The sequence below is a fragment of the Gymnodraco acuticeps genome, unplaced genomic scaffold, assembly GCF_902827175.1.
Source record: "Gymnodraco acuticeps unplaced genomic scaffold, fGymAcu1.1, whole genome shotgun sequence".
Classification (NCBI taxonomy): Eukaryota; Metazoa; Chordata; class Actinopteri; order Perciformes; family Bathydraconidae; genus Gymnodraco; species Gymnodraco acuticeps.
This window is the reverse complement of record NW_022990119.1, coordinates 249,664-267,478: the sequence shown is the minus strand read 5'-3', so window position 1 is coordinate 267,478 and position 17,815 is coordinate 249,664. Positions and strand designations below refer to the sequence as shown.

General features: G+C 43.0%; 1 protein-coding gene across 3 annotated transcripts in view; it reads left to right on the top strand.

Annotated features, from left to right (window-relative positions):
- tgs1 (trimethylguanosine synthase 1) overlaps nt 1-16,269 on the top strand; it is a 33,552-nt gene extending 17,283 nt beyond the window's left edge. For 2 of the 3 annotated variants that reach the window (XM_034216576.1, XM_034216575.1), the window contains exons 12-15: nt 3,488-3,634; nt 5,703-5,919; nt 6,576-6,654; nt 15,907-16,269. In XM_034216576.1, the coding sequence (XP_034072467.1) occupies nt 3,488-3,634; nt 5,703-5,919; nt 6,576-6,654; nt 15,907-16,023 (560 nt within the window). In that variant the 3' untranslated portion in view covers nt 16,024-16,269. The remainder of the gene's footprint in view (nt 1-3,487; nt 3,635-5,702; nt 5,920-6,575; nt 6,655-15,906) is intronic. The other variant, XM_034216577.1, reaches the window with a different exon arrangement.
- The last annotated feature ends 1,546 nt before the right edge of the window (nt 16,270-17,815 follow it).

Here is a 17,815-nt window from a genome sequence, read left to right as displayed (position 1 = left end):
TATATACATTTTATTACATTTTATTTATATAATTAAATCGATTTTTTGTTTGTTTTATCTGAGTGTTCCAGGGTATTCTCTGAATACCTTGAAGGCCCTGACGGTTCGCCACTGGTCGTTTGTAGTAAAACAGTAATGTAAGTATATTACCTCGCATAATAACATGTCATGTAAAAAACATGTAGGAGTGTAACGGTTCACAGAAGTCACGGTTCGGTTCGTACCTCGGTTTGGGGGTCACGGTTCGGTACGGGTTCGGTCCAACAACAAAAAGCAAAACAAATCCCAAATGCATAATTCCAGGTTTGTTGTTATTTATTTTTGAACAGTAGTGCAAGTTTCAGTTTAAAAATAAGGAACTCTAACATTTTGAATAATTAACTGTATTACACAGTTAAAACCAAACCACAAACAGTACCACACACACTCAGATGGCCATATTATCTATAATGGCTGATGTCAAACAAAAAGGTTCAATAAGCTGTAAAACTAAAAAGAATGTCTTGAAAATATGACATCATAAATAATAAGAAAGTGTTTCAAGAGCGCATAGCCGTTGAAATATATATGCCAAAAGCTTCCGTTATTTATTTAGGTCTCACAGCTTTCATGTCTATTGGTTTATTAAAAACAGCTGGGATCAGCTGTTGAACTGCTGTTGTCTTTTGGGCTCCGGTGATTGGCAAATCTGGGTGATGCCTTCTGATATGATTTAGCATGTTTGACGTGTGTTACTAGTAGCATACCGCACCGCTGTCGAACAACGCCGACACACCGTCCCCGTCCGATCCACCATTCGCACTCCATCGTTATTGTAGTCCACAGGGAACCCGAAATGTTCCCACACAGCTGATTTAAAAGAAGCAGGTTGGTCTTCTAGCTCCTGTGTGTTATCTGAGTGCCACAGTGCCTAAAACCCGGAAGTAAGTTAGCATTTAGGACTACAGAAGTTGTCGAGGCCATTTTACGTCATTACACCGAACACGTAAACACTCCCGCCTAGTTGATTTTTCCCTCTGTTCCGCTTGAAAGCAAGTCCCTGCCTCCTGCACACTGTTAAAACAAACGCTTCAACTTGTACAATTTTGAATCTGTAGTTTTGAATATGGATCTTAAGTTGGCGTGACGTTGAAGCAGACAACCCTCCACGACCTGCACGCCTCCAGGACCCTGAGGCGGGCAGGGAAGATAGTGGCCGACCCCTCCCACCCTGGACACAAACTGTTCACCCCCCTCCCCGCTGGCAGGAGGCTGCGCTCCATCAGGACCAAAACCTCACGCCACCTGAACAGTTTCTTCCCCTCCGCTACCGGCCTCTTAAACAAGGCCCGGCCCCCCCACTGACACTTACCTCAGCCACAACGTAGACTCTATTTGCATTACAGTAATGCACACAATGTTCATACTGCTTACTGCACATATTTCTTGTTTCATATTTTATATCCTATAATTCATTCATAGCATTCTATTTCCATGTAAATTACTGTAAATTCCATGTAGATCATCCCATAATCCCCTCTGTTTCAGCCCTGTTTCAAAAGTGCTGATTCTGTGTCTGTAGCTTTAAATGCAAATGAGCTGCTGCTGGTCACGCCCCTCTGAGGAGTGATTGGTTTAAAAAAACACAATGATGCTCTAGGAGGAGATTCAGGTGATAAGGTGGGGGGGGGGGTTACCTTGGTTTGTTATTCGCTAATAGTTACACAAGCCAAAAAACATTGTGACATCACAAAGTGGCCAAAATCTGATCAGAAACTGTCAAAATCTCTCAACACAGAGGGGACACATATTTACAGTGGGGCAAAAAAGTGTTTAGTCAGCCACCAATTGTGCAAGTTCTCCCACTTAAAAAGATGAGAGAGGCCTGTAATTTTCATCCTAGGTACACTTCAACTATGAGAGACAGAATGGGGGGAAATAATCCAGGAAATCACATTGTTGGATTTTTAATGAATTAATTGGTAAATTCCTCGGTAAAATAAGTATTAGGTCACCTACAAACAAACAAGATTTCTGGCTCTCACAGACCTGTAACTTCTTCTTTAAGAGCCTCCTCTGTCCTCCACTCGTTAACTGTATTAATGGTACCTGTTTGAACTCGTTATCAGTATAAAAGACACCTGTCCACAACCTCAAACAGTCACACTCCAAACTCCACTATGGCCAAGACCAAAGAGCTGTCAAAGGACACCAGAAACAAAATTGTAGACCTGCACCAGTCTGGGAAGACTGAATCTGCAATAGGTAAGCAGCTTGGTGTGAAGAAATCAACTGTGGGAGCAATTATTAGAAAATAGAAGACATACAAGACCACTGATAATCTCCCTCGATCTGGGGCTCCACGCAAGATCTCACCCCGTGGGGTCAAAATGATCACAAGAACGGTGAGCACAAATCCCAGAACCACACGGGGGGACCTAGTCAATGACCTGCAGAGAGCTGGGGCCAAAGTAACAAAGGCTACCATCAGTAACACACTACGGCGCCAGGGACTCAAATCCTGCAGTGCCAGATGTGTCCCCCTGCTTAAGCCAGTACATGTCCAGGCCCGTCTGAAGTTTGCTAGAGAGCATTTAGATGATCCAGAAGAGGATTGGGAGAATGTCATATGGTCAGATGAAACCAAAATAGAAGTTTTTGGTAAAAACTCAACTAGACGTGTTTGGAGGAGAAAGAATGCTGAGTTGCATCCAAAGAACACCATACCTACTGTGAAACATGGGGGTGGAAACATCATGCTTTGGGGCTGTTTTTCTGCAAAGGGACCAGGACCACTGATCCGTGTAAAGGAAAGAATGAATGGGGCCATGTATCGTGAGATTTTGAGTGACAACCTCCTTCCATCAGCAAGGGCATTGAAGATGAAACGTGGCTGGGTCTTTCAGCATGACAATGATCCCAAACACACCGCCCGGGCAACGAAGGAGTGGCTTCGTAAGAAGCATTTCAAGGTCCTGGAGTGGCCTAGCCAGTCTCCAGATCTCAACCCCATAGAAAATCTTTGGAGGGAGTTGAAAGTCCGTGTTGCCCAGCGACAGCCCCAAAACATCACTGCTCTAGAGGAGATCTGCATGGAGGAATGGGCCAAAATACCAGCAACAGTGTGAGAAAACCTTGTGAAGACTTACAGAAAACATTTGACCTCTGTCATTGCCAACTAAGGGTATATAACAAAGTATTGAGATGAACTTTTGTTATTGACCAAATACTTATTTTCCACCATAATTTACAAATAAATTCTTTAAAAATCAGACAATGTGATTTTCTGGATTTTTTTTTTTCCTCATTTTGTCTCTCATAGTTGAGGTATACCTAGGATGAAAATTACAGGCCTCTCTCGTCTTTTTAAGTGGGAGAACTTGCGCAATTGGTGGCTGACTAAATACTTTTTTGCCCCACTGTATGTATAAAGACATGAAAAGAGGATTGCAGAATAGGGACCTGCACAGCGGTCATTAGATCAGTGACATGTGGGGGTGTGTTTCAGAGGGCTGGTTCTCTGTGACCCCGGAGAGGATCGCCGAACACATCGCCCTCCGGGTGGAGCACAGCTTCCCCGACTCTCAGCTGATCATTGACGCCTTCTGTGGAGTGGGAGGAAACGCCATCCAGTTCGCCCTCGCTGGAAAGAGAGGTGTGTGTGTGTGTGTGTGTTTGGTGACAACTTTGTTTCATTATGGTCCTTTTTCTATTCTGCTGACCTCTACAAGTTGAAGTTCATTTTAATCAATAAAGTTCACCCGATGTGTCAGAGTTGTCCATATTTGTTTGAATTATTATCTGTATGTATATTTTTCTTACTGTTCTTCATATACATAACTAGGGTTGGGTATCGTTTGAATTTCCACGATTCTGATTCCGATTCCGATTCTACTTTACGATTCCGGTTCTTAACGGTTCTCAATTCCGATTCTTTGAGGGGCAGGGTAAAAAAATTATAAATTGCTTCTTCCACCAAAAAAAAAAAAATGTATTCGAGAAACTTTTACACAGGTTAGTTTACTTTACAGTAATATTCACATTAATCAGTCTGTTTATATTCACTGCTATGTAACTGTAACCTAAGAACCACTGAAGCTACAACAGTGCAACAGTCCAACTTTTAAAGGAAACCCCCCCCCATTTAAAAACAGTTCTTGTTGAGAAAAACAAGCATATCTGCCTTCTCAGGCATACCGGGAAGAAATGTTTGAACATTTTAAAGTAAAATTCTTCAATCTGTTTGTGAATTGTGATCAAACCGTTTGAGACCCACTGAGATAACTTAGACTAAAGTGAACTATCTAAACACTGAGAGTCCGTTACCTCACTGAGCTGTAGTTATCAGCCTCTCAGTCTGACTGGAGAGGACTCTCCCTCCACATCATTGTAGAAACATCTTCTTCTTCCGTTAGAGCAGCTAGCACCAGATGCTAATAACAACAGCGCTGGTACCGGTGCACCCTCCCTTTCTCCCTCGCTCGCTCCCACGCTCACTCGCACTTTGGCTGTGAGCTGCGGGCGCCAGATAAGCCAACATCCCCCATTTTCATCACTTACAGCGCCCATCGTACAGGGCAAATGAAAAGTGTAACCGGGATGAAAAGGGTGTTACATTTACTTCATTATGAATGTTGTTACATCAAGGCCGAAAATTAGGATGAGCACCAATGGTAAAAAAAAAAACATTCCCTCCCAGAGCTGTCAGCGCAGCGCCTCCACAGATCTGGCGCCCTAGGCGAACATCTATAACGCCAGTGCGACGTGCCGGGGCCGGCCCTGGTCTCAGGTTACGCTGTAGGAAGTGTAGGCACAACGCTACATTTCCCGCCCCGCCGCAGTCATACAGTAGGCTACGGAGAGCGGCGAGAAACATTTCCTCAGGCATCGAAAAGCGGAACCGAAATTCACATTTCTAAATGATGCCGTTGGAATCGAAATGTTGGAACCGGAACCGGTTCTCGGTACCCAACCCTATACATAACATATAACCTATAATAATCAGAATGACAATACAAACTCACAATAGATTATGGAAGTACATTCTACTGCTTTCATGTCACTATCCTCTCCATCACCATACAAGTCTTGGGTGGGATGTAAACTTAATTTAAAGGTACAAATGGACAAATGCACTGATTCACAATTGATGTAGCTGAAATGTAAGAAATGTTCTCAAAGTACTACAAATAGTGCATTATCATGGTTGATAATGCCCAACAATAACCCAACACTAACAAGTTAGTCTCTATTATCTGATTTAATTCGATCAGAATATATCTGGAGTGTATATGTCAGCTGAACATTAATTGAAAGACAGTTAAAGATATGAGAAGTTGCAATATTATGTAAAGCTTCAGCTCCTAAAGATAAAGGAGCAAGGTCATTGTCAATGTGAGCTGCTCTTTTGTTATTATCCTCGCCTCAGCATTCTCCTTCAACCCTAGTTCTTTTAACGATGTATTAAGAAATCAAGTTAAAAAGGTCATGATACCATGTCAGCATTAATTGAGATTAAAATGCTCTCTAATTAGTTAATAGGGGGCTTGTATAAAGATAATAGAACAGAACATTTTGTTAAACAGTTAAGATGGCCACCATGTTTGCAGCCTGTGATGGACTGTCCAAAAGCATGATTGAACATGTTCCATTGTCTATAAGCATCCTTCAGCCAGATCACAGACTCTGTATCTCTCCTCTTCCTGTCTTGGGTCTCGTCTCAGTCCTGGCCATCGATATCGACCCGGTGCGGCTGGACTTGGCGCGCCACAACGCTGTGGTTTACAACGTCGCCGACAGAATCGACTTTGTGCAGGGGGACTTCCTCGAGCTGGCGCCCCATCTCCTTGGAGATGTGGTCTTCCTCTCACCACCGTGGGGGGGGCCGGACTACCTGACTGCAGAGGTGTTTGACATCGAGACCATGATGCAACCTGATGGATATCCTTTTAAAGCAGATGAATTATTATTCACCATTTCTATCCGTTTACTCGAACATGGTTATAGTTTGTGGTAAATATGTTTCTGGTCTTAAGTTCACTGTGATGTTTCAATTTTATTGAGCATATCATATAGGTGGTGTTTTTGACTTGACATGTTTTTATTTTATATGTGGAAAAGCGAGATTGCCGCCAAATATTCCCTTAACGTTGCTCCGCCGGTTTTTTTCACCTATGGTTCCAATTGAGTCTAGCAGGAGCAGCATTAGGAACAATCTATTATAATTTGGACGATCGACCGTTAACACTGTGACAATTTGGTGGTTTTACAGAACCACGCAAAATAAAAAGCTGGTCTGAAATTGCTCATGAGAATGTATTTAAGAACTCTACTGGTTCTCTGTGTAGATGGCGTTGCTATAGGGAACAACAAAGGTTTGTAATAACTCTCACCAGAAGGGTAGAAATAGGTCCAGTAATGACATTTATAAAAAGGGGAGAGTGGGGTGCCTTATGGAGAAATGTTACCTTCATTGTCCTTCCTTGTGCAGAATGTAGGAATGGGGATCGAACTGTTGACAGCTTAACATTCAAATATTTAGAAGTCAATTTTGTTTATATCATTAAATATAATCTTTCATCCTTGACATTTGACACATTTCAGATTTTCCGCCTGGCCAAACTGATATCAGACAACATCGTGTACTTCCTGCCTCGCAATGCTGACATGGATCAGGTGTGTATGCTCACTCTCTGTGTTTCGTGCATAGTAAAAGCCATATTTATTGCACAAGAACACTAACCTCATTTACTTTGTAGTTAATGGCTGCTTGATTTATAGGTCACAGAGCACATTAACAACTTTAAAACGGTGTTGCATGATTCACAAAACGACCTGAACTGGACTTATAAGCAGGTAAACTGTGGTCCAAACACCTGATGGAACTCTGAGTTAGGCATGGCCATCTCTTTTCTTACATTGAAATACATTTGCACATAAAGTGGATTTGTATATCAAATTCATTTTGAATTTGGTAATGTAGTAAGTTAAAGGTGGGGTAGGTAAGTTTGAGAAACCGGCTCGAGATACTCTTTTTGTTATATTCCATGGAATGCTCTTAACATCCCGATAGCAATGAATATCTGAAGTGCTTTGACAAAAAATCCATAAAAAAATGTCATCTGTGGCGCTGTAAAAAGCACGACCAATCCGTTTAGCCGGCCCTGTCTGTCAGCCTTCCATCTCGTGCTCGCACAAATGTATCTCGTGCCCTCATTGGGCGTGCCCTCATTGGGCGTGCCCTCATTGGGCGTGCCCTCATTGGGCGTGCATTGCATCAGTACTTGAATGACTCGCCAGCAACAGGCGGCCACTTTCACCAGTCTGCTGACGTTCATGTGTGTTGGAGGAGGTGCTCTGTAAGGAAGTCTGAAGGAAGGGGCGGATTCTTTTCGGCTGTGTACTTTCAAATGTTAGTGCACTCGAGCCGGTTTCTGAAACTTACCTACCCCACCTTTAAGCTTATGGCTTCAAGGATATCTTCCTCCCTTGAAAATGTACAGTTGTTTCTTCAGCAGCTTATACTACAGAGCCAGTTTCAGCTTCTACTACAGAGCCAGTTTCAGCTTCTACTACAGAGCCAGTTTCAGCTTCTACTACAGAGCCAGTTTCAGCTTCTACTACAGAGCCAGTTTCAGCTTCTACTACAGAGCCAGTTTCAGCTTCTACTACAGAGCCAGTTTCAGCTTCTACTACAGAGCCAGTTTCAGCTTCTACTACAGAGCCAGTTTCAGCTTCTACTACTGAGCCAGTTTCAGCTTCTACTACAGAGCCAGTTTCAGCTTCTACTACAGAGCCAGTTTCAGCTTCTACTACAGAGCCAGTTTCAGCTTCTACTACAGAGCCAGTTTCAGCTTCTACTACAGAGCCAGTTTTCAGCTTCTACTACAGAGCCAGTTTTCAGCTTCTACTATAGAGCCAGTTCAGCTTCTACTACAGAGGCCAGTTTCTACTATCAGAGCCAGTTTCAGCTTCTACTACAGAGCCAGTTTCAGCTTCTACTACGAGGGAGCCAGTTTCTACTACAGAGCCAGTTTCAGCTTCTACTACAGAAGCAAGTTTCAGCTTCTACTACAGAGCTAGTTTCATTCAGCTTCTACTACAGAGCCAGTTTCAGCTTTCTACTTCTACTACAGAGCCAGTTTACACTCATTACTACAGAGCAGTTTTCAGCTTCTACTACAGAGCCAGTTTAAGCTTCTACTACAGAGCCAGTTTCAGCTTCTACTACAGAGCCAGTTTCAGCTTCTACTACAGAGCCAGTTTCAGCTTCTACTACAGAGCCAGTTTCAGCTTCTACTACAGAGCCAGTTTCAGCTTCTACTACAGAGCCAGTTTCAGCTTCTACTACAGAGCCAGTTTCAGCTTCTACTACAGAGCCAGTTTCAGCTTCTACTACAGAGCCTAGTTTCAGCAGCTTCTACTACAGAGCCAGTTTCAGCTTCTACTACAGAGCCAGTTTCAGCTTCTACTACAGAGCAGTTCAGCTTCTACTACAGAGCCAGTTTCAGCTTCTACTACAGAGCCAGTTTCAGCTTCTACTACAGAGCCAATGTTTCAGCTTCTACTACAGAGCCAGTTTCAGCTTATACTACAGAGCCAGTTTCGCTTCTACTACAGAGCCAGTTTACAGCTTCTACTACAGAGCCAGTTTCCAGCTTCTACTACAGAGCCAGTTTCAGCTTCTACTACAGAGCCAGTTTCAGCTTCTACTACAGAGCCAGTTTCAGCTTCTACTATAGAGCCAGTTTCAGCTTCTACTACAGAGCCAGTTTCTACTACAGAGCCAGTTTCAGCTTCTACTACAGAGCCAGTTTCAGCTTCTACTACAGAGCCAGTTTCAGCTTCTACTACAGAGCCAGTTTCATCAGCTTCTACTACAGAGCCAGTTTCAGCTTCTACTACAGAGCCAGTTTCTACTACAGAGCCAGTTTCAGCTTCTACTACAGAGCCAGTTTCAGCTTCTACTACAGAGCCAGTTTCAGCTTCTACTACAGAGCCAGTTTCAGCTTCTACTACAGAGCCAGTTTCAGCTTCTACTATAGAGCCATTTCAGCTTCTACACAGAGCCTTTCTACTACAGAGCCAGTTTCAGCTTCTACTACAGAGCCAGTTTCAGTCTATCTACTACAGAGCCAGTTTCAGCTTCTACTACAGAGCCAGTTTCTACTACAGAGCCAGTTTCAGCTTCTACTACATAGCCAGTTTCAGCTTCTACTACAGAGCCAGTTCAGCTTCTACTTACGAGCCAGTTTCAGCTTCTACTACAGAGCCAGTTTCAGTTCTACTACAGAGCCAGTTTCAGCTTCTACTACAGAGCCAGTTTCAGCTCTACTACAGAGCCAGTTTAGCTTCTACTACAGAGCCAGTTTCACGCTTCTCTACAGAGCAGTTTCTACTACAGAGCCAGTTTTCAGCTTCTACTACAGAGCCAGTTTTCAGCTTCTACTACAGAGCCAGTTTCCAGCTTCTACTACAGAGCCAGTTTCAGCTTCTACTACAGAGCCAGTTTCAGCTTCTACTACAGAGCCAGTTTCTACTACCGAAGCCAGTTTCAGCTTCTACTACAGAGCCAGTTTCAGCTTCTACTACAGAGCCAGTTTCAGCTTCCTACTACAGAGCAGTTCATCAGCTCTACTACAGAGGCCAGTTTCAGCTTCTACTACAGAGCCAGTTTCAGCTTCTACTACAGAGCCAGTTTCAGCTTCTACTACCGAGCCAGTTTCAGCTTCTAACTACAGAGCCAGTTTCAGCTTCTACTACAGAGGCCAGTGTCCAGCTTCTACTACAGAGCCAGTTTCAGCTTCTTCTACTACACGACCAGTTTCACGCTTCTACTACAGAGCCACAGTTCCATCAGCTTCTACTACAGAGCCAGTTTCATCTTCTACATAGAGCCAGTTAAGTCAGCTTCTACTACAGAAGCCCAGTTTCAGCTTTCTACTACAGAGCCAGTTTCAGCTTCTACTACAGCAGCCAGTAGTTTCAGCTTCTACTACAGAGCCAGTTTCAGCTTTCTACGTACAGAGCCATGTTTCTATCTTCTAGCTACAGAGCCAGTTTCAAGTCCCTTCTACTACAGAGCCAGTTTCAGCTTCCCTACTACCAGAGCCAGTTTCAGCTTCTACTACAAGAGCCAGTTTCAGCTTCTACTATAGAGCCTAGTTTCAGCTTCTACTACTAGAGCCAGTTTCAGCTTCTACTACAGAGCCAGTTTCATCTTCTACTACAGAGCCACGTTTCAGCTTCTACTATCAGCAGCAGTTTCATCAGCTTCTACTACAAGAGCCAGTCATTTGTTCTACTACAGAGCATTTCTACTACAGAGCCAAGTTTCAGCTTCTACTACAGAGCCAGTTTTCAGCCTTCTTCTACTACAGAGCCCAGTTTTTCAGCGTTCTACTACAGAGCCAGTTTCAGCTTCTACTATAGAGCCAGTTTCAGCTTCTACTACAGAGCCAGTTTCTACTACAGAGCCAGTTTCTACTACAGAGCCAGTTTCAGCTTCTACTACAGAGCCAGTTTCTACTACAGAGCCAGTTTCAGCTTCTACTACAGAGCCAGTTTCAGCTTCTACTACAGAGCCAGTTTCAGCTTCTACTACAGAGCCAGTTTCAGCTTCTACTACAGAGCCAGTTTCAGCTTCTACCACAGAGCCAGTTTCAGCTTCTTCTACAGAGCCAGTTTCAGCTTTTACCACAGAGCCAGTTTCAGCTTCTACTACAGAGCCAGTTTCAGCTTCTACTACAGAGCCAGTTTCAGCTTATACTACAGAGCCAGTTTCAGCTTCTACTACAGAGCCAGTTTCAGCTTCTACTACAGAGCCAGTTTCAGGCTTCTACTACAGGAGCCAGTTTCAGTCTAGCGTTCTTACTACAGGAGCCAGTTTCACAGCTTCTACTACTAGAGCCAGTTTCAGCTTCTACTACAGAGGCCAGTTTCATCAGCTTCTACTACAGAGCCAGTTTCAGCTTCTACTATAGAGCCGTTCAGCTTCTACTAAGGCCCAGTTTCACTACAGAGCCAGTTTTCTAATACAGAGCCAGTTTCGGCTTCTACTACAGCAAGCCCAGTTTCTACTACAGAGCAGTCCAGCTTCCTATACAGAGCCAAGTCAAGCTTCTACTAACAGAGCCAGTTTCAGCTTCTCCTACAGAGCCAGTTTTTCAGCTTCTACTATCGAGCCAGTTTCAAGCTTCTATCTACTACAGAGCCAGTTTCTACTATCAGAGGCCAGTTTCAGTCTTCTACTACAGAGCCAGTTTCAGCTTTCTACTACAGATAGCCAGTTTCTATCTACAGCAGCCAGTTTCAGCTTCTACTACAGAGCCAGTTTCAGCTTCTACTACAGAGCCAGTTTCAGCTCTACTACAGAGCCAGTTTCAGTTTTCAGCTTCTACTACAGAGCCAGTTTCAGCTTACTACCACAGAGGCCAGTTTCAGCTTCTACTACAGAGCCAGTTTCAGCTTCTTACTACAGAGCCAGTTTCAGCTTCTACTACAGAGCCAGTTTCAGCTTCTACTACAGAGCCAGTTTCAGCTTCTACTACAGAGCCAGTTTCAGCGTCTAACTACAGAGCCAGTTTCAGCTTCTACTACAGAGCCAGTTTCAGCTTCTACTACAGAGCCAGTTTCAGCTTCTACTACAGAGCCAGTTTCCAGCTTCTACTATAGAGCCAGTTTCAGCTTCTACTACAGAGCCAGGTTCAGTCTTCTACTTACAGAGCCAGTTTCAGCTTTCTACTACAGAGCCAGTTTCAGCTTCTACTACAGAGCCAGCTTCAGCTTCTACTACAGAGCCAGTTTCTACCTACAGAGCCAGTTTCAGCTTCTACTACAGAGCCAGTTTCAGCTTCTACTACAGAGCCAGTTTCAGGCTTCTACTATAGAGCCAGTTTCAGCTTCTACTACAGAGCCAGTTTCAGCTTCTTCCTACTACAGAGCCAGTTTCAGCTTCTACTACAGAGCCAGTTTCAGTTTCTACTACAGAGCCAGTTTCAGCTTCTACTACAGAGCCAGTTTCAGCTACTACTACAGAGCCAGTTTCAGCTTCTACTACAGAGCCAGTTTCCAGTTCTACTACAGAGCCAGTTTCAGCTTCTACTACCAGAGCCAGTTTCAGCTTCTACTACAGAGCCAGTTTCAGCTTCTACTACAGAGCCAGTTTCAGCTTCTACTACATAGCCAGTTTCAGCTTCTACTACAGAGCCAGTTTCAGTTCTACCTACAGAGCCAGTTTCAAGCTTCTACTACAGAGCCAGTTTCAGCTTCTACTACAGAGGCCAGTTTCAGCTTCTACTACAGAGCCAGTTTCAGCTTCTACTACAGAGCCAGTTTCAGCTTCTACTACAGAGCAGTTCCGCTTCTACTACAGAGCCAGTTTCAGCTTCTACTACAGAGCCAGTTTCAGCTTCTACTACAGAGCCAGTTTCAGCTTCTACTACAGAGCCAGTTTCCTTCTACTACAGAGCCAGTTTCAGCTTCTACTACAGAGCCAGTTTCAGCTTCTACTACAGAGCCAGTTTCAGCTTCTACTACAGAGCCAGTTTCAGCTTCTACTACAGAGCCAGTTTCTACTACAGAGCCAGTTTCAGCTTCTACTACAGAGCCAGTTTCAGCTTCTACTACAGAGCCAGTTTCAGCTCTACTACTAGAGCCAGTTTCAGCTTCTACTACAGAGCCAGTTTCTACTACAGAGCCAGTTTTCAGCTTCTACTACAGAGCCAGTTTCAGCTTCTACTACAGAGCCAGTTTCTACTACAGAGCCAGTTTTCAGCTTCTACTACAGAGCCAGTTTCAGCTTCTACTACAGAGCTAGTTTTCAGCTTCTACTACAGAGCCAGTTTCAGCTTCTACTACAGAGCCAGTTTCAGCTTCTACTACAGAGCCAGTTTCTACTACAGAGCCAGTTTTCAGCTTATACTACAGAGCCAGTTTCAGCTTCTACTACAGAGCCAGTTTCAGCTTCTACTACAGAGCCAGTTTCAGCTTCTACTACAGAGCCAGTTTCAGCTTCTACCACAGAGCCAGTTTCAGCTTCTACTACAGAGCCAGTTTCAGCTTTTACCACAGAGCCAGTTTCAGCTTCTACTACAGAGCCAGTTTCAGCTTATACTACAGAGCCAGTTTCAGCTTCTACTACAGAGCCAGTTTCAGCTTCTACTACAGAGCCAGTTTCAGCTTCTACTACAGCGCCAGTTTCAGCTTCTACTACAGAGCCAGTTTCAGCTTCTACTACAGAGCCAGTTTCAGCTTCTACTACAGAGCCAGTTTCAGCTTCTACTACAGAGCCAGTTTCAGCTTCTACTACAGAGCCAGTTTCAGCTTCTACTACAGAGCCAGTTTCAGCTTCTACTACAGAGCCAGTTTCAGCTTCTACTACAGAGCCAGTTTCAGCTTCTACTACAGAGCCAGTTTCAGCTTCTACTACAGAGCCAGTTTCAGCTTCTACTACAGAGCCAGTTTCAGCTTCTACTACAGAGCCAGTTTCAGCTTCTACTACTACAGAGCCAGTTTCAGCTTCTACTATAGAGCCAGTTTCAGCTTCTACTACAGAGCCAGTTTCAGCTTCTACTACAGAGCCAGTTTCAGCTTCTACTATAGAGCCAGTTTCAGCTTCTACTACAGAGCCAGTTTCAGCTTCTACTACAGAGCCAGTTTCAGCTTCTACTACAGAGCCAGTTTCAGCTTCTACTAGAGCCAGTTTCAGCTTCTACTACAGAGCCAGTTTCAGCTTCTACTACAGAGCCAGTTTCAGCTTCTACTACAGAGCCAGTTTCAGCTTCTACTACAGAGCCAGTTTCAGCTTCTACTACAGAGCCAGTTTCAGCTTCTACTACAGAGCCAGTTTCAGCTATCTACTACAGAGCCAGTTTCAGCTTCTACTACAATAGCCAGTTTCAGCTTCTACTACAGAGCCAGTTTCAGCTTCTACTACAGAGCCAGTTTCAGCTTCTATACAGAGCCAGTTTCAGCTTCTCTACAGAGCCAGTTTCAGCTTCTACTACAGAGCCAGTTTCAGCTTCTACTACAGAGCCAGTTTCAGCTTCTACTACAGAGCCAGTTTCAGCTTCTACTACAGAGCCAGTTCAGCTTCTACTACAGAGCCAGTTTCAGCTTCTACTACAGAGCCAGTTTCAGCTTCTACTACAGAGCAGTTTCAGCTTCTACTACAGAGCCAGTTTCAGCTTCTACTACTAGAGCCAGTTTTCAGCTTCTACTACAGAGCCAGTTCCTCTACTACAGAGCCAGTTTCAGCTTCTACTACAGAGGCCAGTTTCAGCTTCTACCTTACAGAGCCAGTTTCAGCTTCTACTACAGAGCCAGTTTCTACTACAGAGCCAGTTTCAGCTTCTACTACAGAGCCAGTTTCAGCTTCTACTACAGAGCCAGTTTCAGCTTCTACTACAGAGCCAGTTTCAGCTTCTACTACAGAGCCAGTTTCAGCTTCTACTACAGAGCCAGTTTCTACTACAGAGCCAGTTTCAGCTTCTACTACAGAGCCAGTTTCAGCTTCTACTACAGAGCCAGTTTCAGCTTCTACTACAGAGCCAGTTTCAGCTTCTACTACAGAGCCAGTTTCTACTACAGAGCCAGTTTCAGCTTCTCTACAGAGCCAGTTTCAGCTTCTACTACAGAGCGTTTCAGCTTCTACTATAGAGCCAGTTTCAGCTTCTACTATAGAGCCAGTTTCAGCTTCTACTACAGAGCCAGTTTCAGCTTCTACTACAGAGCCAGTTTCATTCTCTACTACAGAGCCAGTTTCTACTACAAGAGCCAGTTTCATTCAGCTTCTACAGAGCTAGTTTCAGCTTCTACTACAGAGCCTAGTTTCAGCTTCTACTACAGAGCCAGTTTCAGGTCTTCTACTTACAGAGCCAGTTTCAGCTTCTACTACAGAGCCAGTTCCTCTACTACAGAGCCAGTTTCAGCTTCTACTACAGAGCCAGTTTTCAGTTCTACTCACAGAGCCAGTTTCAGCTTCTACTACAGAGCCAGTTTCAGCTTCTACTACAGAGCCAGTTTCAGCTTCTACCACAGAGCCAGTTTCAGCTTCTACTACAGAGCTAGTTTCTACTACAGAGCCAAGTTTCAGCTTCTACTACAGAGCCAGGTTTTTTTTCAAGCTTCTCCTACAGACCCAGTTTTCAAGCAGCGTCTACCACAAGCCAGTTTCCCTACTACAGAGCCAGTTTTCAGCTTCCTACTACAGAGCAAGTTTCAGCTTCCCTACTACAGAGCCAGTTCAGCTTCTAACTACAAGAGGCCAGTTCAGATCATATTTGGTGGAAATACAATAATAATAATCTGAACAAACAAAGCATTTAGGAGGCTTGTTTGATATACGAGATTATTAGTGACATTACAGATGGATGGAACAACACAGCGATCTGTGTGTTACCTTTCCCTCAGGTTTCACATTATTAGCTCACTGTCTGACAGGTGAGAAGCAGTGAAGTCATATACTGTGTCAGGACTTTACTCCACACTTTTTTTCCCGACAACTTTTTACTTTTCTCCTCCACAAATACCTGTTATTTCTACTTCTTCGATTTTCAAAACGGGCTAGTTTCTTTAGTTTTAATCCGCATTTGGTGGCGTGATCATTATTATTTAGATTCATTCTGCGCCTATTTCAACCTACTGTCTTCCAGAAAACTTGATGTGTTTATGCAAGTTATTTAATGTTCTATTAATATAAAGTGAGGTGCAGTTACCAGCTTGACTCTATAAGACAGTTGGTAGTTATGAATCATTTTTATTTGGGTACATTTCAAAGCGCATACTTTATTTTTACTTTAGTAAAGAAGTGTAGTCAGTACTTCTTACCTGAGTATTTTTAAACATGAGTATGTGTACTTCTACTTGAGTGTAGGATATGTGTACTTCTGCCATCTCTGCTGTCTGATGATATGTCTGTGTGCACAGATCGCCTCTCTGGCTGGTGCCGGAGGGAAGGTGGAGGTGGAGCAGAACATCCTGAACAACAAGCTGAAGACTTTGACGGCTTACTTTGGCAGCTTGATAAAGTCCGACAGCGACTGATGGACCAAACAGGATTTACTCTTCCTCTTAATGAAAAAGGGACAAAAGTGAACTTCTAATCTGTTTCTCGATGTCACTAGGAATCCATTGAAGTACTAAAAAGTACAACCATTGAATTCGTTTTTATACTTTTTGTCATTACACTTTGGGATATGCAAGTCAGAAAAATAGACTAATTATATATTTTAATTGTATCATTTTTGTAATGTACATTAGAGCTAATAAATGTTTTTTTTTTAGAATTTTGTCGGTTGTTGATTTGACATTACTCATTACTCGTGACATTACTGTCTTGACACTTACGTCACCTAAATTGATTATCATTAAGTAGAAGAACCTAGAATCTAAGCAGTTTGTCATTTTTAAGTCAATAAGTGATTTCTCTAGATAGGAAGAGAGGTAGATAAGTACAGAGGTAGACATTAGCTGCAGTGATGTTGCCCTTGTTCATGTGCCATCCAAACCATCTTCTAACCAGAAATTCCATTCTTCATTTTCACTTAGACCTTTTGTTATCTTTATTGAAAAAGAAATGTAAGCATTGTAGAAATGTACTCAAAAGTTCAATATAATTGTAAAGATGAATATAGACCTAACCACGCCCCAGTCACACAAACCAAATTGTAAGGCTGTACCACCCCCCTTGCGCAGTGGTATGGGGATTGTGCTTTTTTATTGATAATCATCCCTATACCTTAACTTGATACTGGACAGGAAACAGCTGTATCAAAGGACGAAGATAGAAACTTGCTTATTATGGATTATGACAACTTTCATGTACTCTGGAGCTAGACGAGGACCACCCCTTTTTTTGTGGTTATCACCCCCCTATACCTAAAGCTGTTAATAAGAGGCCACATGCAATACAGTAACTTGAAAGTACATCATCCTGAGGAGCTGCTGGGGTTATTTTCTCTTTAATTTCTAATTAAAAGAACAAACAATCTGTCATACAATTTCATATATGACAAACAAAACAATCTTAGCTTTTGATCAGCCTACAATGTTCCCTTTTTACCCTTATTCACCAAGGCATATGCTGGATTTCTAAAGGTAATTTAACAATTTACACATTGATGGGACTTCCCTGCAGCATACATATTCTCATTGCTCAGTTTTCTGCAACGATAGATCTAAATAACATGTACAATGCAGTGTTCAGGTTATACATGCATTTATTTTTTTATTTTTTATTATGTTCCTCACTCTTTATATTTTAATATCTTGTCTTGCTCTGTAAAGCACTTTGGGCTGCATCTTGCATGAAAGGTGCTATATAAATAAAGTTCATTACAACAGACGTAGGCCAGAGCGACCAAACGTCTTAAAGTAATGGCAGACCATGAGCCTGACGCTGTCTTTTGTGCTAACCCCGTCACTTCAACCAGCAGGAAGGAAGAGGTTGAAGACTCAGGGACTTGGCTCGGTTCTTAAGGAGTTGTAGCATTTATTCAGCAATACATAAATACATTACATTTTGACCCCAGACATAAAAACAACGCACACATTAGACAATAATCATGTTTTCTCTCTCTTGAATGTGCACCTTCTCAAAATACACAAAGCAGGTACCTTTTTTAAATATTCCCAAAAGAGAAGCAAAGGCACTTGTATTCTCATCCCTTATCTTTAACCCAACACCACTTTAAGTTTGCAGTCATAGATCTTATTGCTTTGGAAGGTCCCTAATGACCAGGAAGAACCTAAGTGTGAGCCATGATGAAAGCTATTTTAATATTGTAGTGCGGCTGGTGACAAATATATTAGGTGGGGCTGTGGAAGATGGTTACCG